Consider the following 24,172-nt stretch of genomic DNA (forward strand, 5'->3'; position numbering starts at 1 on the left):
GCCTATTTACTTCTCTTTAAATGGAAGCACATTTATAAGGAACATTTTATTCATTGGTTGAGCAGCAGAGTTGAGGATGTAGATTGCATCCATGACAAACAGCTAATTCTGCTATTGTGTCATAATTTTTAGCTTCCAGAGACCAGGTGCTGACATCAGGTGCCTGATCGGCTCCTGACTAGCAGAATCTGTGAGCATGGACCCTGATACAGCAGTCAGATCTAGCAACTTCAACCTGTTATTACACAAAATCAAGTTTCAGCATTATTTGCAGTGAGACAAAGTACTTTTTGTGCTTAGTTGATTTATTTCAGCAAAAAGCATAAAGTAATCAACTTGTACAGATACAGCAAAATCACTGTGAAGGAGTCCTCACCGATTACCGGCTAATGGGCCACTGTAATGATATCCCCATCTATGACATGGAAGATGCAAGAATGACTGATGATGCTAAGAAAAAACAGTGGTAATGTCTTGTGTATTCAGCAGGGGGAGCAGTGTTTACATTCATTTACAGGCCTGCAACATTATTTATTTATAATTGTTCCATTTGTTCAGGAATCTCATTCTGACAGAATCATAACATTTAGCCTATTGAAAACTCACAACAGCAGTCACCTCGTAGCACTTTACATTGTAAGGCAAAGACCCTAAAATAAAATGGAGAAAGACCTTAATAATCAGATGAGCTATAATGAAGAAATGCTTTTTCAACAGTGGGAAGGAAAAACTCCCTCTTAACAGGAAGAAACATCGAGCAGAACCAGGCTCAGGGAGGGGCGGCCATCCTCGATCGTATCAGGATAAACCCACGCCGTAGAAGAGAGCCTTAGATGAATAATAACTAATGATTAAATGCATAGAGGTTCATAAACACAGTGGGTGAATAGCGCTCAGTGCATCATGGGAATCCCCCACCAGCCTGCCCCTATTGAGGCATAACTAAAGGAGGATTCAGGGTCAGGGGCAGTTATGTACAGCTACTTTTAATACTGCTGATATTTATTTAGACTCTTTTTCTCTGATTGATCTTTCTGAGTTAACTTCAATAATTACTTCCTCCGAATCATCAAGGCTGCTTAAAGAAGTCGAAACATTAATGAATGATTCAGTTCTACATATGATGAATCTTTCCCTGTTACTGGACTCACATGTCCTCTACCAGAATCTCTGAACAGGTCTGCAGAACCAGCATCCCTACAGTTCACAGCACAGTGTGTGTGCTGTGGAGTGAGTTTGTATGTTTGAGCGTTTGGAACATGCTTTGTCCAGTCCCCAAACCTTTGACTCAACCGCTGCCCCCCCCCATTGTGCTCCAGTCAAATTGGATTGATTTAAAGTTTTTATCTCTGAAATAACTCTCTGGATAAATGCTTTTGTTATGTAATTGGATTGCACTGTCAGGCCTCAACCCTGACCTGACCAACTTAAGTGTTTCACCTGAAGGCTAATCTTCTGCTCGTCTAGCTCTTAGGGTCACTGAGGCACGCAACTGACCACATAAAGCTGGAACTCTCTTAGGGGAAAAAATGAAAAATGAAACAACAAAAAAATAAAATTAATTTTTGCTCATTAGATTATAGCAGCTAAAAACATGAAATTTGCATTAATTGGATGGCCTATATCAAATATATTCGAACCCAACAATAACACCTCTCACTATTGCCAATTGTTATGGCCCTGGGCATTGGAGGGAGTGAGACTGCCTTTTTGTGTTCATGCAAATCCATGTGTGCCATGACTTGTGGGTGATTGGTTACTGGGAGACCCGTGCCAACCCTCTTTTATGCAGAATGAAGTGTGCCAGACCACGCGGACGATTGGCTGCCCGGTGATCCCGTGATGCTCCAAGAGGCAATCAGTGGCTGATCGTGCCCACCTGTGGCTACAAAAGGCTGGAGGTCCTTCACTCAGTGGCTGCTGCTTAGGACTGAACATGCAGTTTGCCCTTCATGGCTCCCTCTTCGATCTTTGTTGAACTTGTTCATAATGCTGAACTTTGTCAAACCTTGGTGCATGCTTAAACTTAGCCTGATTAGAGTTTTGAGCTGCTAGCTTGATGTGAGTAGAGTTTTGTAATGCTGGCTTGGTTTAGTTAACCCTTAGCTTTTACTTCTGACTGTTTTCTTCTTTATGTAATAATTGTTTGCCCAGTGGGCTGTTGAACAGCCCTGTCGGTTTTCTGTTTACAGTTTGAAATTAAAACCTTTTACTTTACTCAGTTTTGTGTGGGGGGCTTGTGTATGTTAATCCTCCCCTGATGCCTTGCAGAGGGGGTCGTAACACCAATATTAACAAAACTAAAAGGAGTAGGCCAAGTTATGAAAAAGGCAATGTGGCAAAATGTTGTAATAAAACTATTACAACAACTAACACCTGAGTAGAAAAGGTTTTTTAACTGTATAAAAAACATATTTAACAAATTATTTTCATAACATTTCTTAATGCATGCTCAATCACCCAGGTACGTAAAACCCCAAAAGTCTTGACCAAAGACCACTGATCGATAGTTTTTGATTGATGACTGCGACAATTTGAATATTAATGATCACAAAGCTGAGGTTACAGCCTATTGTTAGACTGTGGGCAGGTTTTAGTTATTGTGCAAATGTACTGTTTATAAGATTGGGGAAACCTCCAGTCAGTTGATACTGAAGAAGTCACTTGGATGAGTGACGAAACGTTTCTCTGACTGAAAACGCAACGTCCAGATGAACAGATTCAACCTTTTTGTAATTTTCTGAACTGAATGACTGAGTGTATATCGAGGTATTCTTCTGTTTTAATTACACATGATTCATGATGAAATGCTTTGCTTACTTTGCAACAAAAAACAACACCATCAAAGCTGCCCAAAGAGGCTATTCATACAATGAATTATATAAATGTAGTTTGTTCATGCCCCTTAATTGTAAATCAAACCACCAAAGCAGAAAAAAGCAACATCATGTTTTCATGCTCCTTCAGCACATTGATGCTAAACGTTCTCAAACAGCTGATTTCATGCACTGACCTGTGCAAGTGAAATGAGATAAACGCTGTTAATCAATAACTTTTGCAGCTTCTGGCAGTCTGAACTTTGGAATGAAGCACACTCCGAGTTGTAAGGGCTGTAACAACAACACTGGAATCACACTCACTTTTGGTCCAAACTAGCAGCTTCCTCTGAGTGAGTCCAGCTACAGGAGAGAAAAGTGGAAAACTCCAACACTGCTGCTTCAAGCTGCTGACGCTCCACACACTGAATGTGAGTTTGAGCAAAAACACAACTCAAAGGAAGTTTCAGTGAAGGTAGTAGAGGAGGGAGGGGAGCCAGGACTGACTGTACTTCCTGTCTGCTGTTTTCAGCTTCACTCACAGACTCAATGGCTTCCAGATCAGAGGAGGATCTCTGCTGTCCGGTCTGTCGGGAGGTCTTCAGAGAGCAGAGCACAGTGCCAGTGTGTCTCATCTGCAGAGACTCAGAAAAACACACCAATCAGAGATTCAGACCCATCGATGAAGCTGCACAACAACACAAGAAGGAACTTCAGGAAACTCTGGAGCCCTTAAAGAAGAAGTTAAAGGTTTGCAAACGAGTTCAAGTGAAGTTTGATCAAACAGCAGAACACATTAAGGTCCAGGCCCGACACACAGAGAGGCAGATTAAGGAGCAGTTTAAGAAGCTTCACCAGTTTCTAGCAGAGGAAGAGGAGGCCAGGCTGGCTGCACTGAGGGAGGAAGAGGAGCAGAAGAGTGGGATGATGAAGGAGAAGATGGAGGCTCTGAGCAGAGAGATAGCAGCTCTTTCAGACACAGTCAGAGCCACAGAGGAGGAGCTGAGAGCTGAAGACGTCTCATTCCTGCACAACTACAAGGCTGCAGTGGAAAGAGTCCAGCGCTGCCCCCTGCTGGATGATCCACAGCTGCCCTCAGGAGCTCTGATAGACCAGGCCAAACACCTGGGCAACCTGACCTTCAACATCTGGAACAACATGAAGGACATGGTCTCCTACACTCCTCTCATTCTGGACCCAAACACTGCTCATACAAAACTCATCCTGTCTGAAGATCTGACCAGTGTGAGACGAGGAGGAGAGAGGCAGCAGCTTCCTGATAATCCAGAGAGGTTTGATTATTACAGCTCTGTCCTGGGCTCTGAGGGCTTTAACTCAGGGACTCACAGCTGGGATGTTGAAGTTGGAGACAGTACATGGTGGGGACTGGGTGTTCTAGCAGAGTCTGTGCAGAGGAAGGGAAGCATACTGTCTGGATTATGGATAATATGGTTTGAGGAAGGTAAATACTCAGCATGGTCTCCATTAGCAGGATCCACTGCTCTCGCAGCACAGATGATCCAGAGGATCAGAGTGAATCTGGACTGGAACAGAGGAAAGCTGTCGTTCTCTGATCCTGATACTAACACACACATACACACCTTCACACATACTTTCACTCACAGGATGTTTCCATTCATTAGCACTGAGGATGAAGTGAAAGTGTTGCCTTTGAAGGTGTCTGTGTCAGTGGAGCAGATGAGTTGAGGATGATGATATTTCTGTTTTTCCTTTTTCTTCCTTTTAAAAATCCAGTTCTGTCTGGCAGCCTTTGCAATCAGAATTATGATATGAATGCACTGTTGTGCCAAACATATTTTGCTTTTCCAAATCAGCTCTGTATATTCTCTATGGGCTCCCCTTGTTTAAGGTTTAACTGTTTATTTCATCTATGCATGCTATTTTGGTTATTACAATATATGTTGTATAGAGTATGATCCTGTCTATGGCAGGGCAAGAAGGAAAAAGGGAAGAGGCCCTAGATGGGCACCTATGACCGAAGGGTGACAGAGGGCCAGAGTCAATGAGCAGCAGATCCCACTATAGGTGAGAGCCGAGACCAGGGTCCCAGGGCTCCATGTACCGAAGAACTGTCCAGTACACAAGACAGTCCCCTACTTACATGGAAATCTCAAAGCCACCCCTAAAGTCTGGCTGTACTTCACAGCAAAAGATGCAAACTCAGCAGCCTGCAACAAGTGCTTTAAGGCGATACTGTGCAAAGGAGGTAACACCTCAAATCTGATGACGAACCTGGCGATGTATAGTGGGTTTTTTTAAAGCCGGGTAATGCACCGTATTTGATAGCTTGCTGCGAGACCTCACACTGAGCACATCTACTGCGGGTGTGGTGCCTGTTATCGACCCGGAGTTAGCAACATCCCCCAAAACCCGAAGAGTAGAGTCCTGGCCCCCAGCCCTGCCAGCGTAGCAAAAATGATGATGGATGATGATGGCAGCAGCAGCCGTTCTTCTCTGGGTCAGTAGCTTAATGTTGTTCGTGTGTAATTTATGTTTAGTAGGTTAACCACGTTATTAAATTAATGCATGTAAGGTGAACTAGCAAAACACCGTCGTAGTTACATGCGGCTGTCTTCTTGTTTGATGGCAGATACTCCCTTCACCCTGGCCAAAAAGGCTAAAATGACCAAAGAAAAAGTGGAAAACAGCTAAACATGAGAGGTTTTTAGACAAAGTTTGTGTTTTTTCCATTGGTTAAGCACTTCTTCCAGCAAAGAGTGAGACCATATATGCCCTATAGCTGCAGAAAAGGCTAACATTGTTTCTTTTTACAAAAAAAACAGCTAAACGTGAGAGGTTTTTGGAAAAAGTTTGTGTTCTCCATTCTTTATGCACCTGTTTGAGCACCGTTTAAGCACCAGCACCATCTCAAAGTACCAGTTTGGCACCGGTACCGGATAAAACCTAAACGATACCCATCCCTACCCAGAAGTGGAGAGGAAATAACTCCTCCCACCACAGAGAGTAGACTATACTGTGTAGATGAGTCCCACGTCTTGGGGCTGTGACTGTGTCACAACACCAGAAAGGAACAAGACACACTAGTCTGGGTCTGGGACAAGCTGCACTCAGCACTGGTTACTCCCTCACATGGACACCCCATCCCATCCCACACAATGGGCCTGCAGGCACCCATGAGTCCCCCAAGGTACAGGCCTGAAATCTTAGCATGGCCCAACCACCCTACACAGCGAGGCAGCCAAAGGGGGTGCAGACTAACTGAACACAAAAAGATATCAAGCTAGAGAACAGGCGACCAGGGCGCCAGGGCCCGATGCCCCACACCCAAACCTACCTAGAAGAGGTCAGCCACCCAACTAGAGACAAGGACCCACACACCAAGGTTGCTAGGCAGCACGCACCCCAGTCCCCCACCACCACGAACTGAGGCAGAAACCAAGACACTCCAAAACTACAACCATAGCTCTTTAGGGCCCAGGAAGCCGCCAGACCTCTAAGTTTCAGAGAATGCCTTCATTCACCATTAGGGAAACCAGGCAAATGAGACCACCCCTATTAAATAATGGGATGAATGAGTGGGGACCAGAGAGAAACTAATAAACCCAGTTCGTCTTTTGAGGGGGAAAACACTAGCTACAGACTGATGTGATCTAGAAGTAAATGTCAGTATTGATTGATACACAAACTTTTTTTTTTGATTTCACAGTTTTCTTAGTGATGCATACGAAAGTAAGGAGTATATGTGATGTATTTACTTGTGTAGTGTACTGATGTCACCTAAGATGGACAGTTTGGGTGAGGTTGGGATACTGCAACTAAACCATGTGGACAAGTCTTCAGACATCCTCTGCCAGAACATCTAGAAAGGCGTGCAGGACCATATAGCTTGCATATAGTTCTCAGCAGAGTTGTCTTTGCAATGGGTGCATATGTTTGAGTGTGTAAGGCCCATTTGGGCCATTTGCCTTTGTCCTGTAAGTTTGGGCTTTCACTCATTTTGAAGGTATTGAGCACATACAGATGTTTTAATCTGGATTAATGAAAAGATCTTGGTCCCACTTTACGGTTGAGACAAAAATTGATGAATCAATTTTAAATTAAAGCTTATGCATTTTGATAGCCATTTGAGGGCACAGATATTTACACATCTTTAGGTATAGTAGGTATTTCTAGATTCAATTGATTGGGATTAAATTTTTCCAGTATGTCTCATATCAGTTGCTGATATTTAAGAAATTTGTTTGTTGATGATTCCATATCTGGATACAACTTCTTGAAATGAAATAAACTTTCCATTTTGTATAACATGTTCAAGATTTTGTATCCCTTTCTCAATGAACAATGATGATATTTCTAATGTTGTTTCCTGTCAGTGAATTGAAGCTGTTAAACTGCAGCTGTCCTCCTGCTGCCTCGTTGTTCCAAAGCTCTTTGTTTCTCTTTTAGTTCTCACTGTTTCTTTCTGTTTCTGCTGTCCACCTTTTCACATGGAAAATCATTTCACTGTTTCTCACTGAATGACTCCCCAAACTAGATTTGAAATTCTATCAAGAAACCCTGATCCACAATGAAATACTAGGCACAGAATCTCAGCCATCTCTTCCTCATTCTTTTCTGGGAAAACCATCTAACTCTAGATTACACTCTACATTTTTCAGGGTAAAGTCCTTCACTGTTGTCTATGCAAGTCTGAGACACTGCTGACTGTTTTATGACTACATCCACTTTGAGAGTGTCATTATTATTGACTCCAAAATCTTCAGTTAATCAGTGTGTTTATTAAAATAAAAGACATGTGAGCAGCTCAGTTATACCAAAGAAACATTATCTCTTATTAAACCTGTGTGTGTGTGTGTGTGTGTGTGTGTGTGTGTGTGTGTGTGTGTGTGTGTAACAGAGAGCGAGAGAGAGAGAGAGAGAGAGATATTTCCAGTAACTTACTGGGCTACTGCACATGTTCACACCTTTTCAGCACAACAGGTGCAGTTTAATGTATTACTGCCTCCTGCTGGAACAATGATGTCATTGTTAGTGTATCACTAAACTATTACTTAAACTTGATCTGTGTTACTGTTGTCGTGAGACCTGGTTTAGAAAGAAGTTTAATTCCCTCCAGTTGCATTTAAATCACAGCTGAGAGGTTAAAAGGTCTTAATATCTCGCCTTCTGTGAGTAAAAATGATCAGAGTGCTGAAACAGAGCTTTTCTCTATTTTGTAAGAATAATCTGTACAAAACTAGCTTTGCTTTGTCAGTTCCTGCAAACTCTTTATGGTTAAATAATTAAACTTGTGGTCTTTGATGTTCCTGTCAAAAAGCAGAACATCTCTGGAAGTCCACGGGTCTGATTGTCCATCGTGAATACTTCAAAGAGCTTCTTCACTTTTATAATGAGTCAGTGAAAGGAGCGCTGTGTGGTCCATCAGGTGTGTTCCACAAGCAACGTGAAGGGATGGCAAGACAGAGAAATACTGCAGGAGAGAAGACCTGCAGAAAGATTGAAATCGGTTGGCTTCATTTAAGCAGTAATGAATATCATCAAGTGAGAACCAGAAATGATGGAGGAACAAGACATGCAACAGTGGAGGAAACTACAACTGTAGCTCAGATTTTGGAAATGGGAAAGGAGCCGTTTGTTCCAGATGGAAACTCACCAAAGAGAGACTTGAACACTTTATCACTGATGTCTGTGATTTTAAAAGAAATCCAATTCCTTTAGATGATACTGTTGGAAAACTTTATGAACAAACCAAATTGAAGCTAATGAGATTTCACATTTGCAAGAAAGATGAAACAACATCAACCGTTCAGTCCTCATCTGAAGTGGATGAATATGGGGAAGATTTTATGTGAGGATTTTTCTGTCAGCATAACAGAAGAAGATTCACAGTCGACCACGCCTGGATCTCACAGTGAGACAGAAGATTTTGTCCCAGATCTAGTTGACCATGGAGATCAATCTGACAGTGACACTGGTGAACAGGTTTGTGGTATTTTTAAACACTAATACAGGCATGTCCAAAGTCCGGCCAGTTTTAATTGGCCCGCAAGTAATTTTATAAATAGAATAGAAAATGGCCCGCACTTCAACTTTTGCTTGAGTGTATTGCACTTCTTAGTTTTAACACCAGGGGGAGCTGCTGTTGATCAAGGCAGTTGCTCCACCAAAAAGGACAATCACAGAAGAAATTTACCCCCAAGTTACTAAACATGGCAGAACCAAAGAAGCAAAAGATAGAAAGTGAGTGCAGAAAATTTCAGAGACGGTGGGAGAGTGAATATTTCTTCAAAGAATTCAAGGGGAAGTGTGTCTGTTTGATTTGCACTGAAACTGTGGCAGTTATGAAAGAGTATAATGTACGACGTCATTATGAAACCAAACATCAGGCCTATGCATCCTACACTGGTGCTGAGCCACAGCAGAAATTAAAGCAAAGGGTAGCTATCCTGCGGGGTCAGCAGCAGTATTTTTTTCGTGCTCAAATTGTCCAGGAAAAGGCTCCAATAGCAGCTATGAGGTCGCCCAACTCATCGCAAGACATGGCAAGCCTTTTTCAGATGGAGACCTCATAAAACACCGCCTCGTTAAAGTCACCGAAATAATGTGGCCGGAAAAAGTGCAGGACTTCAACAACGTCAGCATGTCCAGAAATACAGTTGTGCGACGCATTGAAGACTCGTCAGCCAACATTAAACTGCAACTGTCTGATAAAGCTGTACTTTTGATTTTTACTCCATCGCATGCGATCCGAGCACTGATGCCACAGACACCGCACAGCTGCTAATTTCTTTTCCAGTGAGTGGACGAGAGCACGAGCGCTTTAGGTGAGTAAAAATATATTCCACAGTACCCGTGTGTTAATGTGCAGGTACACATCAAATATCAATAATGCGCATCAATTCTGTCACTACCCTGCTTTTGCGCACCACTTTCTTATATGCGTTTTTCTTGTTAACACACGGAGTACACACCGCTGTGCACAGCGCACGCACACGCAAAGTCAGCTGATCTCATCTGATGCAGATCTGCTCCTTGATCAAGTGACATTTGTCCGGATTTTTGCCACGAGTGGCGGACGATCAGCACCGCAGCCGGATGGCCCGATTTACATACCCAGCGCAGCTGATACTCACCAGAATAATTTACTCAAATTATATGGACTCCTGTTATTAAGTCCAGTGCAGTCTGTTAATGTTGATAATCGTTTCAAACGAACGTTAATAGATGTTTTGCTAAGCCTAATAACTTAAATAACAAACTTGAAATGTACCCGTCCCATTTTCCCCATTATTGTTTTTCTCTGTGCTGTAAATCTTCTGTCTAAGAAGAAATCTGAGGCTGCTGTTCTGAGAATGAGCTACCAAAGCTTTCTCTGAATAAATCAATAAAGATCCATTTATGGAAAACTGTGATGAAGGCAGTTTTGTCTTTAATTATATTCAACAATATAACACATTTGACCACTTTTAAGTGATTTTTAATACAGTAAAGTTAAGGTTATATACCTAATTTCTAGTAAGTGGCCCAGCCCCTCCTATATTTTTATGTATGTGGCCCTCAGCGAAAAAAGTTTGGACACCCCTGCACTAATATAAGTGTTAAAAAACTACAGAAATTTATTTACACTCGTTTTAGACTCTCTGATTTTAAAAAAAATGTTGCCAAAATGTAACCATGTCTGATATTTTCTGTACAATTATTCTTTGAGATCTCAAAGTACCTCCAGTACTGTGAAACACTTGCTCGATTTCCATTAACCAGAATTAATGTCTTGTTTGTTTAAAGCTTGATTTTGTTACAGCAATAATAAAATAAATACCTGATAAAAACCTGTGGAATTCCACTGTAATATGTCCTTTTACTCTTGGAAGTCAGACATGTAGGCTAAAAATAAAGAGGTGTGGGGTTTTTTCAGTTTCTTAATCTCTAACTGACATTTTACAGACTTTCCTAAGAACATTCATGATTTTTAACAGGTTAAGGTAGAAGATTGAAGAAGATTCTCATAAACTTGAAGGGTTAAGGTATCTGCTGTCAGTTAATGTAGTACTTCCTCCTTTAGAATGACGACCTAAATGGATTACCTACGGATGGTTTTCTGCCTTCATTGTCTTCAGCTAATGGCTTGCCCTCACCACATATGCAGTCCATACATGAGGAAGCACCCCAGCAACCGTGAACATCTATCTTTACATACTGTAGCAATGACAATTTGGCACACCATTTTCTGAGGATGTGGCAGTTTGTGGGTCCATTTTAATTAAAAGGATATTTTCAGTTGAGAGAAAATTTCTGTGTTTAAAATTAAGATAACATTAAACAGAAAATGTATTCTTGAAATCAAATTATTTACATAACAGAGGAGTGACAGATTATTTTTGTGTCACTATTATGTACTCTTTCACAGAAGTGAGTCTCATACTCAGCATGTAAAGAGCATTTGTATTATTTTCTGTGAGGCATAGGTGGAGCTTCATCAGGCCAAAACATTTCAAAAAGTAACAGTGGTATTGTTATATTGTGGAGGTAAGCATGGTCGACACAGAGCTCTCAGTTCTCACTCCTTCTTCTGGCGGGTCCATTTCCCTGGGCCGTGAAAGCGCAAGGCAGCAGGCAGTAACGCGCTCTGGCACCAAAACGCTGATGGTAGAAACAGATGCTCTTCCCACGGTGCCGGCGTGTAGCAATCCCTGCTGTCAGCAAAGGGGCGGATGTTCTGGGGGAGGCAGGTGGAGGCGTGGAAGGTGCCGCCGGCGGGTCCGTAACCAGGGCGTGAACGTCGAAAGTGCGGCTAGCCAGAAGAATGCGATCAGCTTCTTCAGCCAGGGAGCGATAATCCTTTGCAGCCAGAAGCGGGGAGTTGGCGAGGACAGCTCTCACGGCAGCCGGTAGTTGGCGGAGGAAGAGGTGGGCAAAGATGAAGCCCCCGTCATCCGGCGCAAGCAACGACTGGATGTTCACCATGAGCTTGAGAGCCGTACCACCACCCAAGCCTGACAGGGTGAGGAGCTTTTCGGCTCGTTCAGCGTCAGAGAGGGCATAGCGCCGAAGAAGCAGCTCTTTAAGGGCGGCTATTTCCCTCAGGTGGGCGGGCGGGTTCCGGAGGAGAGTCATCGCGCGATGGAGAGACAACTAATATTAGAGAAATATATTTCAACCATATTGAGAACATTGATATTTTGGAATCTATATAATTCATTTACATGTCTTATGGAATGTGCATGTCTTGTCTTGTACTCAGGACCATGGACTGAATTTCATCACACAAGGTTTTTTCTTTTGATTCAAGCAGCCAACTTTCCCCATCAAATTCAGGAGATCCACAGAGCCCCCGACGTGTATCAATTTGCAGGATAAAGGTTGTTGATGATCTTTTGGCTGTATTTATGGACAGCAGCATCATCAATGTGCCTTTAAAGATGAACTTTGTAAATGAAAATGCTGTTGATGATGCTGGGGTGTCAAAGGAGGTTTACACTGCATTTTGGGAGCAATTTTTGGAACAGTGTGAAGGTGAAACTGAACGAGCTCCAAGGCTGAGGCCAGACTTTTGTGAGGCTGAATGGCAAGCAGTTGGACTGATATGGGTGAAAGACTCACTAGACCATGGTGTCTTTCCAGTGAGGCTGTCAAAGCTTTTCATTTTACCTGCATCCATGGAGTGGACTCAGTTGATGTCAACATCCTGATTACATCGTTTCTCAACTATCTCCCTCCTGTTGAGAGATCAGCTGTTGAGAAGGCTCTCCAGGGCACATTGGATGAAAATGATGAAGATGACCTGTTTGACATTTTTACAAGGATGGTTCCCACTTCCTACCACCTAAGAACAACATGCAGCCTGCCATTGAAACAATGTCTCATAAGGCCATTCTCCAAGAGCCAAAGTGGATTGCTTCTCCACACCCATGTCTGCAGCTGAAACTGTCAGACAAGGAAAGTGTGTTGTCTCTGTATGAGACAAAGAAGGCCACAGGCAAAAGACTAGTGCAGCTATTTGAAACAACAAAATAGATGCTGTCTCAGGAAGAACAGACAACCTTTAACCATCTTCAGCATTATGTCAAAAACACTGATGAAACCAAAGCTGAAATAATCCTGCACTTCTGCACTGGGTCTTCTGTCATCTGTGTTGACAAAGTTCAGTTGTGCTTTAATGCTGAAACTGGGCTCAACAGAAGGCCTGTTGCTCACACCTGCAGAGCTACCCTTGAAGTGCCATGCACTTACAGTTCTTATCCTGGATTTCGCACCGAGTTCAACAATGTCCTTTCCAGCAATTACTTTGAAATGGACATCATTTGAACTTGATGGGAGTAGTAATGGTTACAGCTGTAACTGTTCTATGTATTATTATAACTTCTGTCTTTTTTTGTTTGTCATTGAAACACTTGATGCAGTCAGCTGTATAGTGAGCAGTCATCAATATAATTGTCTGATGGTTTATTTGTATGTTACCTCTGATTTCATGAGGAATGTTTACTGTTTAAAATGCTTTGCAAATGACTGCATGTTTCACTTCTTTTGAAAGCAGGTTTGATGTTATTGTTAAAGGGACAGTTCACATCAAACTCAGCTGTACACCTTGTCATTGTTTTGCCTTAGCTCCTGCCATAAGCCCGAATAAAGGCTCGCTTTTGTTTAAAGTTCAGTCTCCTCTCTATCATGGTCTGCTTTTAGGTACATTCTCTCAACACACCAGCGTACCCGCCGTGACACACACTTTCCTTTGGCCTGCTGTTTATCCACGTAGTTGTTTTGGTGTGAGTTGCCCAGTTTTGGGAGATACTAGCTGTAGAGATCTCTTCCTTCTCATAAATATAATGAAACTGGATGGTGCTTGCCTTGTGGTATAACAGCGAAAGAACCCATGAAAAAGAGGTCAGCTGATGGGGACAGCAGTAATTTATATCCATTTCCTTTTCCACAGTCCAAAAATACATAAAGACAATGCTGCTAAGCATTAAGTTTCATTGGAATCAAGAGAAAGGTATGTTTCTACAGTCTATATCTCCAAAATTAGGCAACTCACACTAAAACAATCTCGATTAATGAGTGGTACAGCTGGCGAGAAGAAAAATGTGTTAAATTGATTTTAGGGTGAAAGGTCGATTAATGTTTGTAAAGAATATCACTTTATGGTTGAGAAAAAAAGTGATAAAAAGTTAATGATCAGACTCATTTTACAAATTTTAAAAGCTTATGTAGCCTATAAACATCATCTTGTCACAATAAGTCATATTCTGCTTCATTAGCTTCCGAGATGTTTACTAGTTGTTTTGTTAAAAACCACATTGCCTTCACAAGTTTTTATTTTTAAACGGACTTTGCCAAAATGTGACATACAGATAATCTACATTTTTTTATACTGTCTTACATAATTAGAAATTACCAAGCAATGATTTTTGGATTTACCATTTTCCTGAATAATCAAGATTGTAGGCCCGGATTTCACATTTATTAAATAATATACATAGTTAATAGATATATAGATAGATATAAATATAATATAAAAATAATAATATATATCTAACCTGTGAAACATTTCTGTAACTCAACATCGTGGAGAATGAAATGAGTTCTTCAGGTGACTCAGCAGTCCCCCAAGAATCTGGATTTGTTTTATTCAATTCAATTCAATTCAATTCAATTCAATTCAATTTTATTTATATAGCGCCAAATCACAACAAAAGTCGCCTCAAGGCGCTTTATATTGTATAGTAGATAGCACAATAATAAATACAGAGAAAAACCCAACAATCATATGACCCCCTATGAGCAAGCACTTTGGCGACAGTGGGAAGGAAAAACTCCCTTTTAACAGGAAGAAACCTCCGGCAGAACCGGTCGCAGGGAGGGCGGGCCATCTGCTGCGACCGGTTGGGGTGAAAGAAGGAAAACAGGATAAAGACATGCTGTGGAAAAGAGACAGAAATTAATAACTGATATGATTCGATGCAGAGAGATCTATTAACACATAGTGAGTGAGAAAGGTGACTGGAAAGGAAAAACTCAATGCATCATGGGAATCCCCGGCAGCCTACGTCTATTGCAGCATAACTAAGGGAGGATTCAGGGTCACCTGGTCCAGCCCTAACTATATGCTTTAGCAAAAAGGAAAGTTTTAAGCCTAATCTTGAAAGTAGAGATAGTGTCTGTCTCCCGAATCCAAACTGGAAGCTGGTTCCACAGAAGAGGGGCCTGAAAACTGAAGGCTCTCCCTCCCATTCTACTTTTAAATACTCTAGGAACAACAAGTAGGCCTGCAGTGCGAGAGCGAAGTGCTCTAATAGGGTGATATGGTACTACAAGGTCATTAAGATAAGATGGGGCCTGATTATTTAAGACCTTGTATGTGAGGGGCAGGATTTTGAATTCAATTCTGGATTTAACAGGAAGCCAATGAAGGGAAGCCAAAACAGGAGAAATATGCTCTCTCTTTCTAGTCCCTGTCAGTAACCTTGCTGCAGCATTTTGGATCAGCTGAAGGCTTTTCAGGGAGTTTTTAGGACATCCTGATAATAGTGAATTACAGTAGTCCAGCCTGGAAGTAATGAAGGCATGAACTAGTTTTTCAGCATCACTCTGAGACAGGATATTTCTAATTTTAGAGATGTTGCGCAAATGGAAGAAAGCAGTCTAACATATTTGTTTAATATGTGCGTTGAAGGACATGTCCTGGTCAAAAATGACTCCAAGGTTTCTCACAGTGTTACTGGAGGCCAAGGTAATGCCATCCAGAGTAAGAATCTGCTTAGATACCATATTTCTAAGATTTTCAGGGCCGAGTACAATAACCTCAGTTTTATCTGAATTAAGAAGCAGAAAGTTAGCGGCCATCCAGGTCTTTATGTCTTTAAGACATTCCTGCAGTTTAACTAATTGGTGTGTGTTACCTGGCTTCATGGATAGATAGAGCTGCGTGTCATCTGCATAGCAGTGAAAATTTATGCTATTTCTTCTAATGATGCTGCCTAAGGGAAGCATGTATAATGTAAATAGAATTGGTCCTAGCACTGAACCCTGTGGAACACCATAATTGACCTTAGTGGGTGAAGAGGACTCTCCATTTACTTGAACAAATTGGAGTCTATTAGATAGATATGATACAAACCACTGCAGTGCAGTACCTGTAATACCTACAGCATGTTCTAATCGCTCTAATAGGATATTATGATCAACAGTATCAAACGCAGCACTGAGGTCTAGCAGGACAAGCACAGAGATGAGTCCACTGTCAGAGGACTCATCATTTTATTTCCAATCCAGTTAAACTATTAAGGATTAAGCAACAGTGCTCATTTTTGCTCTTCTGAAATCTGTGTTAAACAACAACAAACATAAATTGGTAACAAAAATACAGCTGAGTAGAGGCTTTACACACCACCATCAGCCATAATGCTAAATTTTAATCTTCAAATGTTTCTGAGCTGTCTTCAACCTGCTTTTAACACAGAAAAGTCCCACAGTCAATGCAGCCTGACTCAATCCTAGATGTTCAGCACACACAGAGACACAGAGGGACTGTTTAAAGTTTAGTGTTAACCCGAGTCACTGATCATTTACAGTATTACAGAGTCTGCCAGTCTTTGCATGATGTCCACGTCACTGTAAGTTTCTAGCTGACTCTCAGGTGTGACAGGTGTGCCAGCAGGAAAGAGTAATAATAACCTGCATCCTGAGGTTTGTCATGCAGGATTAAAGGAGCCAGGCTTTGTTCACACAGCTAGGATTGTATTTTACACTGACCCTGGGTCAGTATAAGTATCATACAGTTTAAACGAAGCACTGAAACTTGCACATATTTATTACAGATGCACTGAAGCTAATCGTGATATTTACCGTCAGTCTGTGGCTGCGATTAATCACTTTACTTGAAACTTTATTAACTAGTAACTTCATCAGTCATGACAGAAGCTAATATTTCTGTCCCAACATCGTTTAAACAGTAACAGCTTTACTACAATATAAGCTAACGTTTACACCGTAACTTTAAGCTAGCACCATAAAGACGGTAAAACACAGGGAGAAATGACGTATACCTTGCCTTTGTTCTCATCCTGGTTGCAAATGGAATACAAGTGTCAACCAAGAAAGGCCAGTCCTGTTTCATTCTCCAACCATCCATGACCTGCCTGTAAGTACACCTCTCCACTTACAACAATATTACATGGGGCAAATACATCTGATGATCCTGTACAGGCAGCACAACCGATCATAACAACTAAGGCAACATGTGCATACTGCTGCTCACCTGAACACCACATTAGTAAGTGTCCTGAGTTCATTCAGAAGACAAAGGATGAGAAAATAAACTGGATAAAAGCAAACAAACGGTGTTGGCGTTGTGCTAGGACTCATCAGGCTGCAAAGTGTGACCTGAGGAAAGCATGTGCCACCTGCATGGGACGTCATCTACAGATCCTATGTGATGTAAATAAGAGATCTAAAACTGAAACTAATCCTGTAGTGAGGACACTGTACTTTGATAGACCTAGTGATTGTCCTAGTGTCCTTTTAAAGGTTGTGAAAGTGCTCCTGCGAAATGGCAAAAGAACTCTTGAAACATACGCAGTACTTGACGATGGCTCCCAGCGTACCATTCTTCTAACATCAGCTGCGCAGCATCTCAACCTAACTGGGGAAGCAGAGAGATTATCACTTAGAACTGTCCGTCAAGAAGTTGAAACTATTCAAGGTTCTTCCGTAAGTTTCAAAATCTCACCCATCGCACACCCAGAGAAAACCTACACAATTAATAATGCCTTCACTGCAAGTCACCTAGCACTTTCAGACCACACCTACCCTGTATCATCTCTCCAACGGAGATACAAGCATCTTCAAGGTATCCCATTACCCATTATTAATAAAGCAGCACCACTCCTGCTCATAGGCTCAGATCATACTCACCTCATCACGCCTATAGCATTGAGACAGGGACCATATGGGTCTCCTGCAGCAGTTAAAACCCAATTAGGATGGACACTTCAAGGTCCGATCACAGATTTTCAGCCCCAGAGCAGTATAGAGCATGTGCAGTGTTTGTTCACATCTCTCAGTTCATCTGCAGATGTACTGCGTTATCATGTTGAGAAGCTATGGCAACTAGACACTTTACCTGAATACAGTGAGAAATCTGTGATCCGTTCAAAGCAAGATCAACTGGCACTGGAACTCCTTGAACAGGCCACAAAAAGGGTTGAGATCAATGGTGTTAATCGCTACACCACTCCTCTTCTTCGGATGGCAAACTTTCCTCCTTTGAATGTCCCTCCAACTGTAGTCATGTCTAGACTCCGCAACACTGAGGCTCGGTTAGCTAAAGATCCTGACAAAGCCATGTCTTACAAGGATCAGATTTTGAAATTGGAGCAAGCAGGCTATGTAGTTAAACTTAGACCAGAGGAGATGCGCAATAGCAAAGAAGCCTGGTATATTCCTCATCATATGACAAGTCAAAACAATAAAGACTGCATAGTCTTCGACTGCTCTTTCACATTTCAAGGTCAGTGTCTCAATAAGTACCTATTGCCAGGACCAATCCTTGGGCCAACACTTCTCTGTGTTTTGTTGCGTTTTAGGCAACATTCAGTGGCAATAAGTGGCAACATCAAAGGCATGTTTCACCAAGTCCGTCTTCAGCCTACTGATAAATCACTCGTCCGATTCCTGTGGTGTGACATGAACAAAGCAGCTCCCCCTTCAGTGTATGAGTGGCAGGTACTCCCCTTTGGTACGACCTGCAGACCTTGTTGTGCAATCTATGCACTGCAGAAGCATGTGAAGGAATATCAATCTGACAAAGATGTGCAGTCTTCAGTAATGCAGTGTTTCTATGTTGATAACTGCTTGCAGTTTCCCATCAGCAGAGTCAGCTTGAACACTCCTAGACAAATTAAGAAATCATCTATCAGAAGGAGGCTTCGACCTTCGCCACTGGGCCAGCAATAATCCTGTTGTGATTAGCCATCTACCATCTGAGGTAAGAACGGCAAGTAATGAACTTTGCCTGACTGAAGACATGCCATCTGGCCCACATGAACGCACATTAGGATTATTGTGGAATTGTGAGACTGACTTGTTTGCCTATAAATACAACTCCAGCCTCACACCCCACCACAGTGCGTCTTATCTATGCAGCACTTGCTCGTCTGTATGACCCATTAGGCTACTTACTCCCATTCACAACACGTGCCAAAACCTTGGTTTCAAGAGCTATGGAGAGAGAGATTGCGACGACCCTTCCCTTCCACACAACCTCTTAGAGACATGGAAGTCCTGGGAAGAAGAACTTTGTTATCTTCCTCAAATTGCCATCCCACGTTGCTATACTTCTAAGGAAATGGATGTTTCTACCACAGTTCGAGACATTCATATCTTCTGTGACGCTTCGGAGCGAGCATGTGGTGCTGTCGCATATTTGAGATCAGATGATCTTGAAGGTCATGTGGAACTGAGTTTCTTGTTAGCTCGCTCACGTGTTGCTCCTAAACGGAATTTAACAATACCCAGACTGGAGCTATGCGCAGCCCTACTAGGCGCACGCCTCTGTGAGCTCATACAATCAGAACTCACCTTACCAGTCAGGACTACCACCCTTTGGACTGACTCGACAACTGTACTTCACTGGCTTCAGTCAGATTCCTGCCGTTTCAAGGTATTCGTAGGAGCCAGAGTCTCAGAAATTCAAAATCACACAAACAGTCAAGACTGGAGATACATCAATTCAGCCACAAATCCTGCTGATGATGTTACAAGAGGTAAATCCTTGAAAGTGTTCCTTAGCCCAAACAGGTGGGCCGAGGGTCCCTCAATTCTGCATGAACCTCCGAATAACTGGCCCACAGTTACAGATCTCCATCCTGATGATGATCAGACTGAGTTAAAGAAATCCTACTTTTTTGGTATTGTCAGTATCCCCTCCCATACATACACACCCAGCTTCAGAACCTATCAAGAGCTATTGGATTTCACGGCTCGTTCACTCTCCAACCAAAAGGGTAACATTCCTTCTGCAGCTGATTATCTAACAGCAGAACAAGAAATCCTTTGTCAGGCACAACTGGACAGTTTCGATGAAGAGTTAGCCCGTTTACAGTCAGACAAACCCCTCTCATCCGACAGCCATCTATTGTGTTTGTCACCTGTGTTGTGCAGGAATTCTGGACTTATCCATGTAGGAGGCCGACTACGGCAAAGCCCAGACTTGGAATTGAATGTCATTCACCCAATAGTACTTGATCCTGCTCATCCAGTGACCAAACTGAGAGGAAGGAAAGCAGTACGCAGGCATCAGTATAGCTGCGCTGCATGTCAGAAATGAAGAGCACAGCCCATCATTCCAAACAATGTCAGACTTGCCTGCTGCTCGTCTTAGGTTATTCAAACCACCTTTCTACTCCACAGGAATTGACTGCTTCTGACCATACATGGTCAAGACTGGCCGCAGATCGGAGAAAAGGTGGAGAATAATATTCAAATGTCTCACGACTCAGTGTATACATCTTGACCTCCTAAACAGCATGGATACCGACTCCTTCCCTCATGGCCCACCAACGATTCATTTCTCGACGAGGAACACCCCTGGAAATCATATATGATCAAGGAACTAACTTCAAAGGAGGAGATAAGGAACTACGGGCTGCTTTTGACAACCTTGCTCCGACTCTACAGCCGGTCCTGATGACTAAAAGAATCCGTTTCAAATTCAATCCCCCGCATGCACCCCATTTCGGTGGAGCCTGGGAGAGGGAAATACGTTCTGTGAAGAATGCTCTGTAGAGAACCATTGGTGCACAAATGGTCACTGAACAGTCCTAATTGAGATTGAAGGCATTCTTAACTCAAAACCCCTAGGCTATGTATCCTCAGACATATATTTGATATTGATCTCATAACCCCAAACCTTCTCATTATGGGCCGACATGATTCTTCACTTCCCTTAGTATCCTATTCTGGTTCTGACCTCCTAGGTCGACGACGATGGCGACATGCACAAATATTGGCAGATCACTTCTGGCGGCACTTCATAACAGACTATCTACCATCCCTCCAAAGAAGATACAATTTGGCAGAAGGAGAACCCAGATCTCACGCTGGACTCTGTTGTAATGATCATGGATTCACGCCTTCCACGTGCCCTCTGGCCCATAGGAAGAGTGACACGCCTCCTGAAAAGCCCAGATGACCGCATCAGAACTGTGGAAGTCTTAGCACAGGATAAAACCTATATCCGCACTGTCTCCTGCCTGATTCCCCTGCCCCCGCTTCCTGAAGAAGACCGATTCTGATCATATCAACATATTTCTCACTAGAAATATGGGGGCGGCTGTTGTAAAGACCCACCTTTTAGCACATCCCAGCACACCCGCTCACTTCACCAGATGCACCTTGTTTCTCTCACCTTTAATTGGCTTGTCCTTAATTGCACTCACCTGTCACACATTATATAAGGACTGCATTCACTTTTGGCTCACTCTTTCTTCACTCCCACACAGGGTGGCAGCAGAGGTGAGGTTTTGTTTAGGTTTTTTTTATTTTATGTATTGTTTAAGGTAAGGAGTAACTTAAATCTCTGTTTTCTTTCAGCATTGGCAGTCCATGTGTGTCTTTCCTTCTTTCCTTCTTTGCTTTATTGATTTGTGAGAATAAAAGGGAGAACCCTGTGAATGAGTAGATGACTGCTTATTCTCATTCTGATCGGATGAGCCCATGATGCTGATTACTTAAACCCTGAGCCTTCCTTTCCTTCATAACAACTAACATAACCACATTAACATTATTGACACTCGCTGACTTTTAATAGTCATTCTATAAATGCTGTCCATTTAAATGGTCTTACCTGTACTGCTGTATCCACCGGATTCCAGCCAGAGTGGATTCTGGAGTCTTCCACGCTCCTGTTAGTGATCCTCCATCTGGATGGATGAGAACAAGCTTCTGAACAATCTAGCAGGTGGAGATGGCCCACATCTATGGGACTGATGTCTGCTAATAACCCCCATTGTATGGACTGATAACAGCCAAAGCGGGTGAATAAAGTCACCCAGTCGCTAGATGTGCCATTACCCAGCATACACCTCTCCCTCCATAAATGCAATAAACGATACAAAAGTAATGGCCTATAATTAATGTATCTGCTGCATCTGCTGTTTATCAGGTAGTTGCTTACATTATATAACAGGCGGCAATCTCTTGTCATCAATAAACAACATTTAGGGAGCAGCATGGTTTTCAATAGGAGGACCCTGCACGTCAGTTCTCGACGCAAGGGGGGTACCCTGCGCGTCGATAAGTGAAGCAGAGGGAGCCTGACCATGCGTCACACATTTGACGAGTTGGGAGTGAGAATGTGTTGCTTCCTCACTTGCTGCTAAAACCTATATTGTCTGTTCCTAGAACCATGCCTGAGCTTATTTGCTTCTTTTTTTGTTTCTGTTTTAACAGCTTGATTTTCCTAATGATTTGCATGTTGGTGAAATAGATTCACCTTTGTGTAACCTTGCTTCTGCTTCTTTAAGCATTGATGCACATCATTAACATAATTTTTGGTTTTAAAGAAGCATGGGTCACATGACCAAAAATACCACTATAGTGGTATTATTTAGTTTTTGGAGTGGCACCACTTCCAGAACTACATGTTGTTGTTTTTATCAATAAAAGTCTTTCAAACATGATCATCATAAAATGCTTTGTTGGTCAGTATATCACAGAAATATGTTAAATAAAAGTTTAACACTTTGGTGCCACTGCCAAACCTTTTGATGAGTGTATAGACTCACAGAACCTGTTGCCCTAAAGGTTTTAGAGGACAAATCTACACGTCCACTTTTTTAAAATTACAGATAGGCCCACTTGAAGATATCAAATATTTACATATACAATATTCAGCTTTAAATTGAAACATTTTCATGTTCAGCAAATCTTTGTAAGATCTCCAATTAGGGAAGGGAAGGTGTTAATCATTAAACTGGTCAGAGCTTACAACATAGAAGAATAGTTTAGATAATAGTGCAGTTTCTAGAGCGAGGTCACTCCCTTCTGGTTTCCTCATTTCACAGTAAAATATATGAAAAGAACAAACAAAGACAAAGACAAACAAAGTCAGCTTCAGTCAACAGGTGCAAAGATAAGCTGTGAGGTAAGTTATCCATCATTCATTCTAAACTTATATTCTTGTATATGTTTATATTCTAAACATTATTCTAAAACCTATAAATGATGATTCAAACCATTTTTTAAAGACACAATAGATTTTAAATATTCAAAAAGTATTGGATAAAATTATTTTCGATATGCATATAAACTATGTACTAAGCAACTTATTAGACTGCAGATAAGAAACCTTAAATGAGAAAAATCTTTGATAATAAATATGTCACAGTAATCATGGTGACTATATCTGTTATACAGAAGCAAAGAATGGAAGAAACCTGTTTACTGATCTTCCTGCTCATCCTCCTCTCAGGTCAGTAATATTAATATCTTAAACATTTCAAATATATCCTATAAACACACTGAGACAGATTGATGTCACTTGGGTAATCAGATTACATGTACAGGTTGTTTTTTTTTAAAATTTAGTTATCAACACACCAACTGCAAGAAAAGTTAGAAAGTCTTTATGTCCTCGTACCACAAGACCTGCGTCTTCCTATTTTAATGCTTCGATTGTGATTCATTGAATGACGTTTTGTTGTTATTTCTATGGTATCTATTGATTCAAATATGTCTGTGAAGGTTCTCAGTCATCCAGGACATCGTAGACTAAGGAGCTTGGAAAGAAAAGCGTCTGGACTTCTTGAGTTGCTTGAAGACGTTTCACCTCTCATCCGAGAAGCTTCTTCAGTTCAAAATGAACTGAAGAAGCAACTCAAGAAGTCCAGACGCTTTTCTTTCCAAGCTCCTTAGTCTATTGATTCAAATAGTTTTTCATGTTTTGGCTACTGATACATGGCAATTCCCCAGCTGTGGCAATAAATAAGATATTTTTTTCCTTCTACTTACTTTCCTTCTCATTCTTATTATTACTGTAATTAACAACAAGCCAGTGTATTCCTAGTGCCGGTCCTAAGCCCAGACAAAATGGGAAGACTTTCTTCGCAGGTTCTTGCACTACATTATCCACTACAATGTTTAACAAATAATTTTTGTTGTTCTTGTTTTTGTTTCTGTTTTGAAACATTACATAAACATTTTAAAAACTATTTATAATAAAAAAAAGCATGTATCAACTGCAAGTTTTAAAATAGTCAACTGAATTTTTTTTATTTAGCTTTAAATACATTTAATGCTTTAAATGTATTCCTTCTAATAAAAACCCAACTAGTTAGGTAGTTTTCAGTCACATTACTAATTTAAAAAAACACCAGGAG

The 24,172-nt window shown here is 41.6% G+C and overlaps 2 protein-coding genes across 2 annotated transcripts in view; both read left to right on the forward strand.

Annotated features, from left to right (window-relative positions):
- Positions 1-2,951: 2,951 nt before the first annotated feature.
- Positions 2,952-24,172, forward strand: part of LOC109194390 (nuclear factor 7, brain-like) — a 78,470-nt gene continuing 57,249 nt past the window's right edge. The window contains exon 1 of the mRNA XM_025905357.1: positions 2,952-3,247. The gene's annotated coding sequence lies outside the window, so the exon portion shown is untranslated. The remainder of the gene's footprint in view (positions 3,248-24,172) is intronic.
- LOC112846120 (nuclear factor 7, ovary) lies at positions 3,901-4,937 on the forward strand. The gene has a single exon (XM_025905379.1). It carries the CDS (start codon positions 3,975-3,977, stop codon positions 4,521-4,523), a length of 549 nt encoding a protein of 182 aa, XP_025761164.1. The 5' UTR covers positions 3,901-3,974; the 3' UTR covers positions 4,524-4,937.

This window comes from Oreochromis niloticus, linkage group LG3, assembly GCF_001858045.2.
Source record: "Oreochromis niloticus isolate F11D_XX linkage group LG3, O_niloticus_UMD_NMBU, whole genome shotgun sequence".
NCBI lineage: Eukaryota > Metazoa > Chordata > Actinopteri > Cichliformes > Cichlidae > Oreochromis > Oreochromis niloticus.

What these genes read in the sequence shown, in the direction of transcription:
- LOC112846120 (XM_025905379.1), top strand. Translation starts at nt 3,975, where the DNA reads ATGAAGGACATGGTCTCCTACACTCCTCTCATTCTGGACCCAAACACT.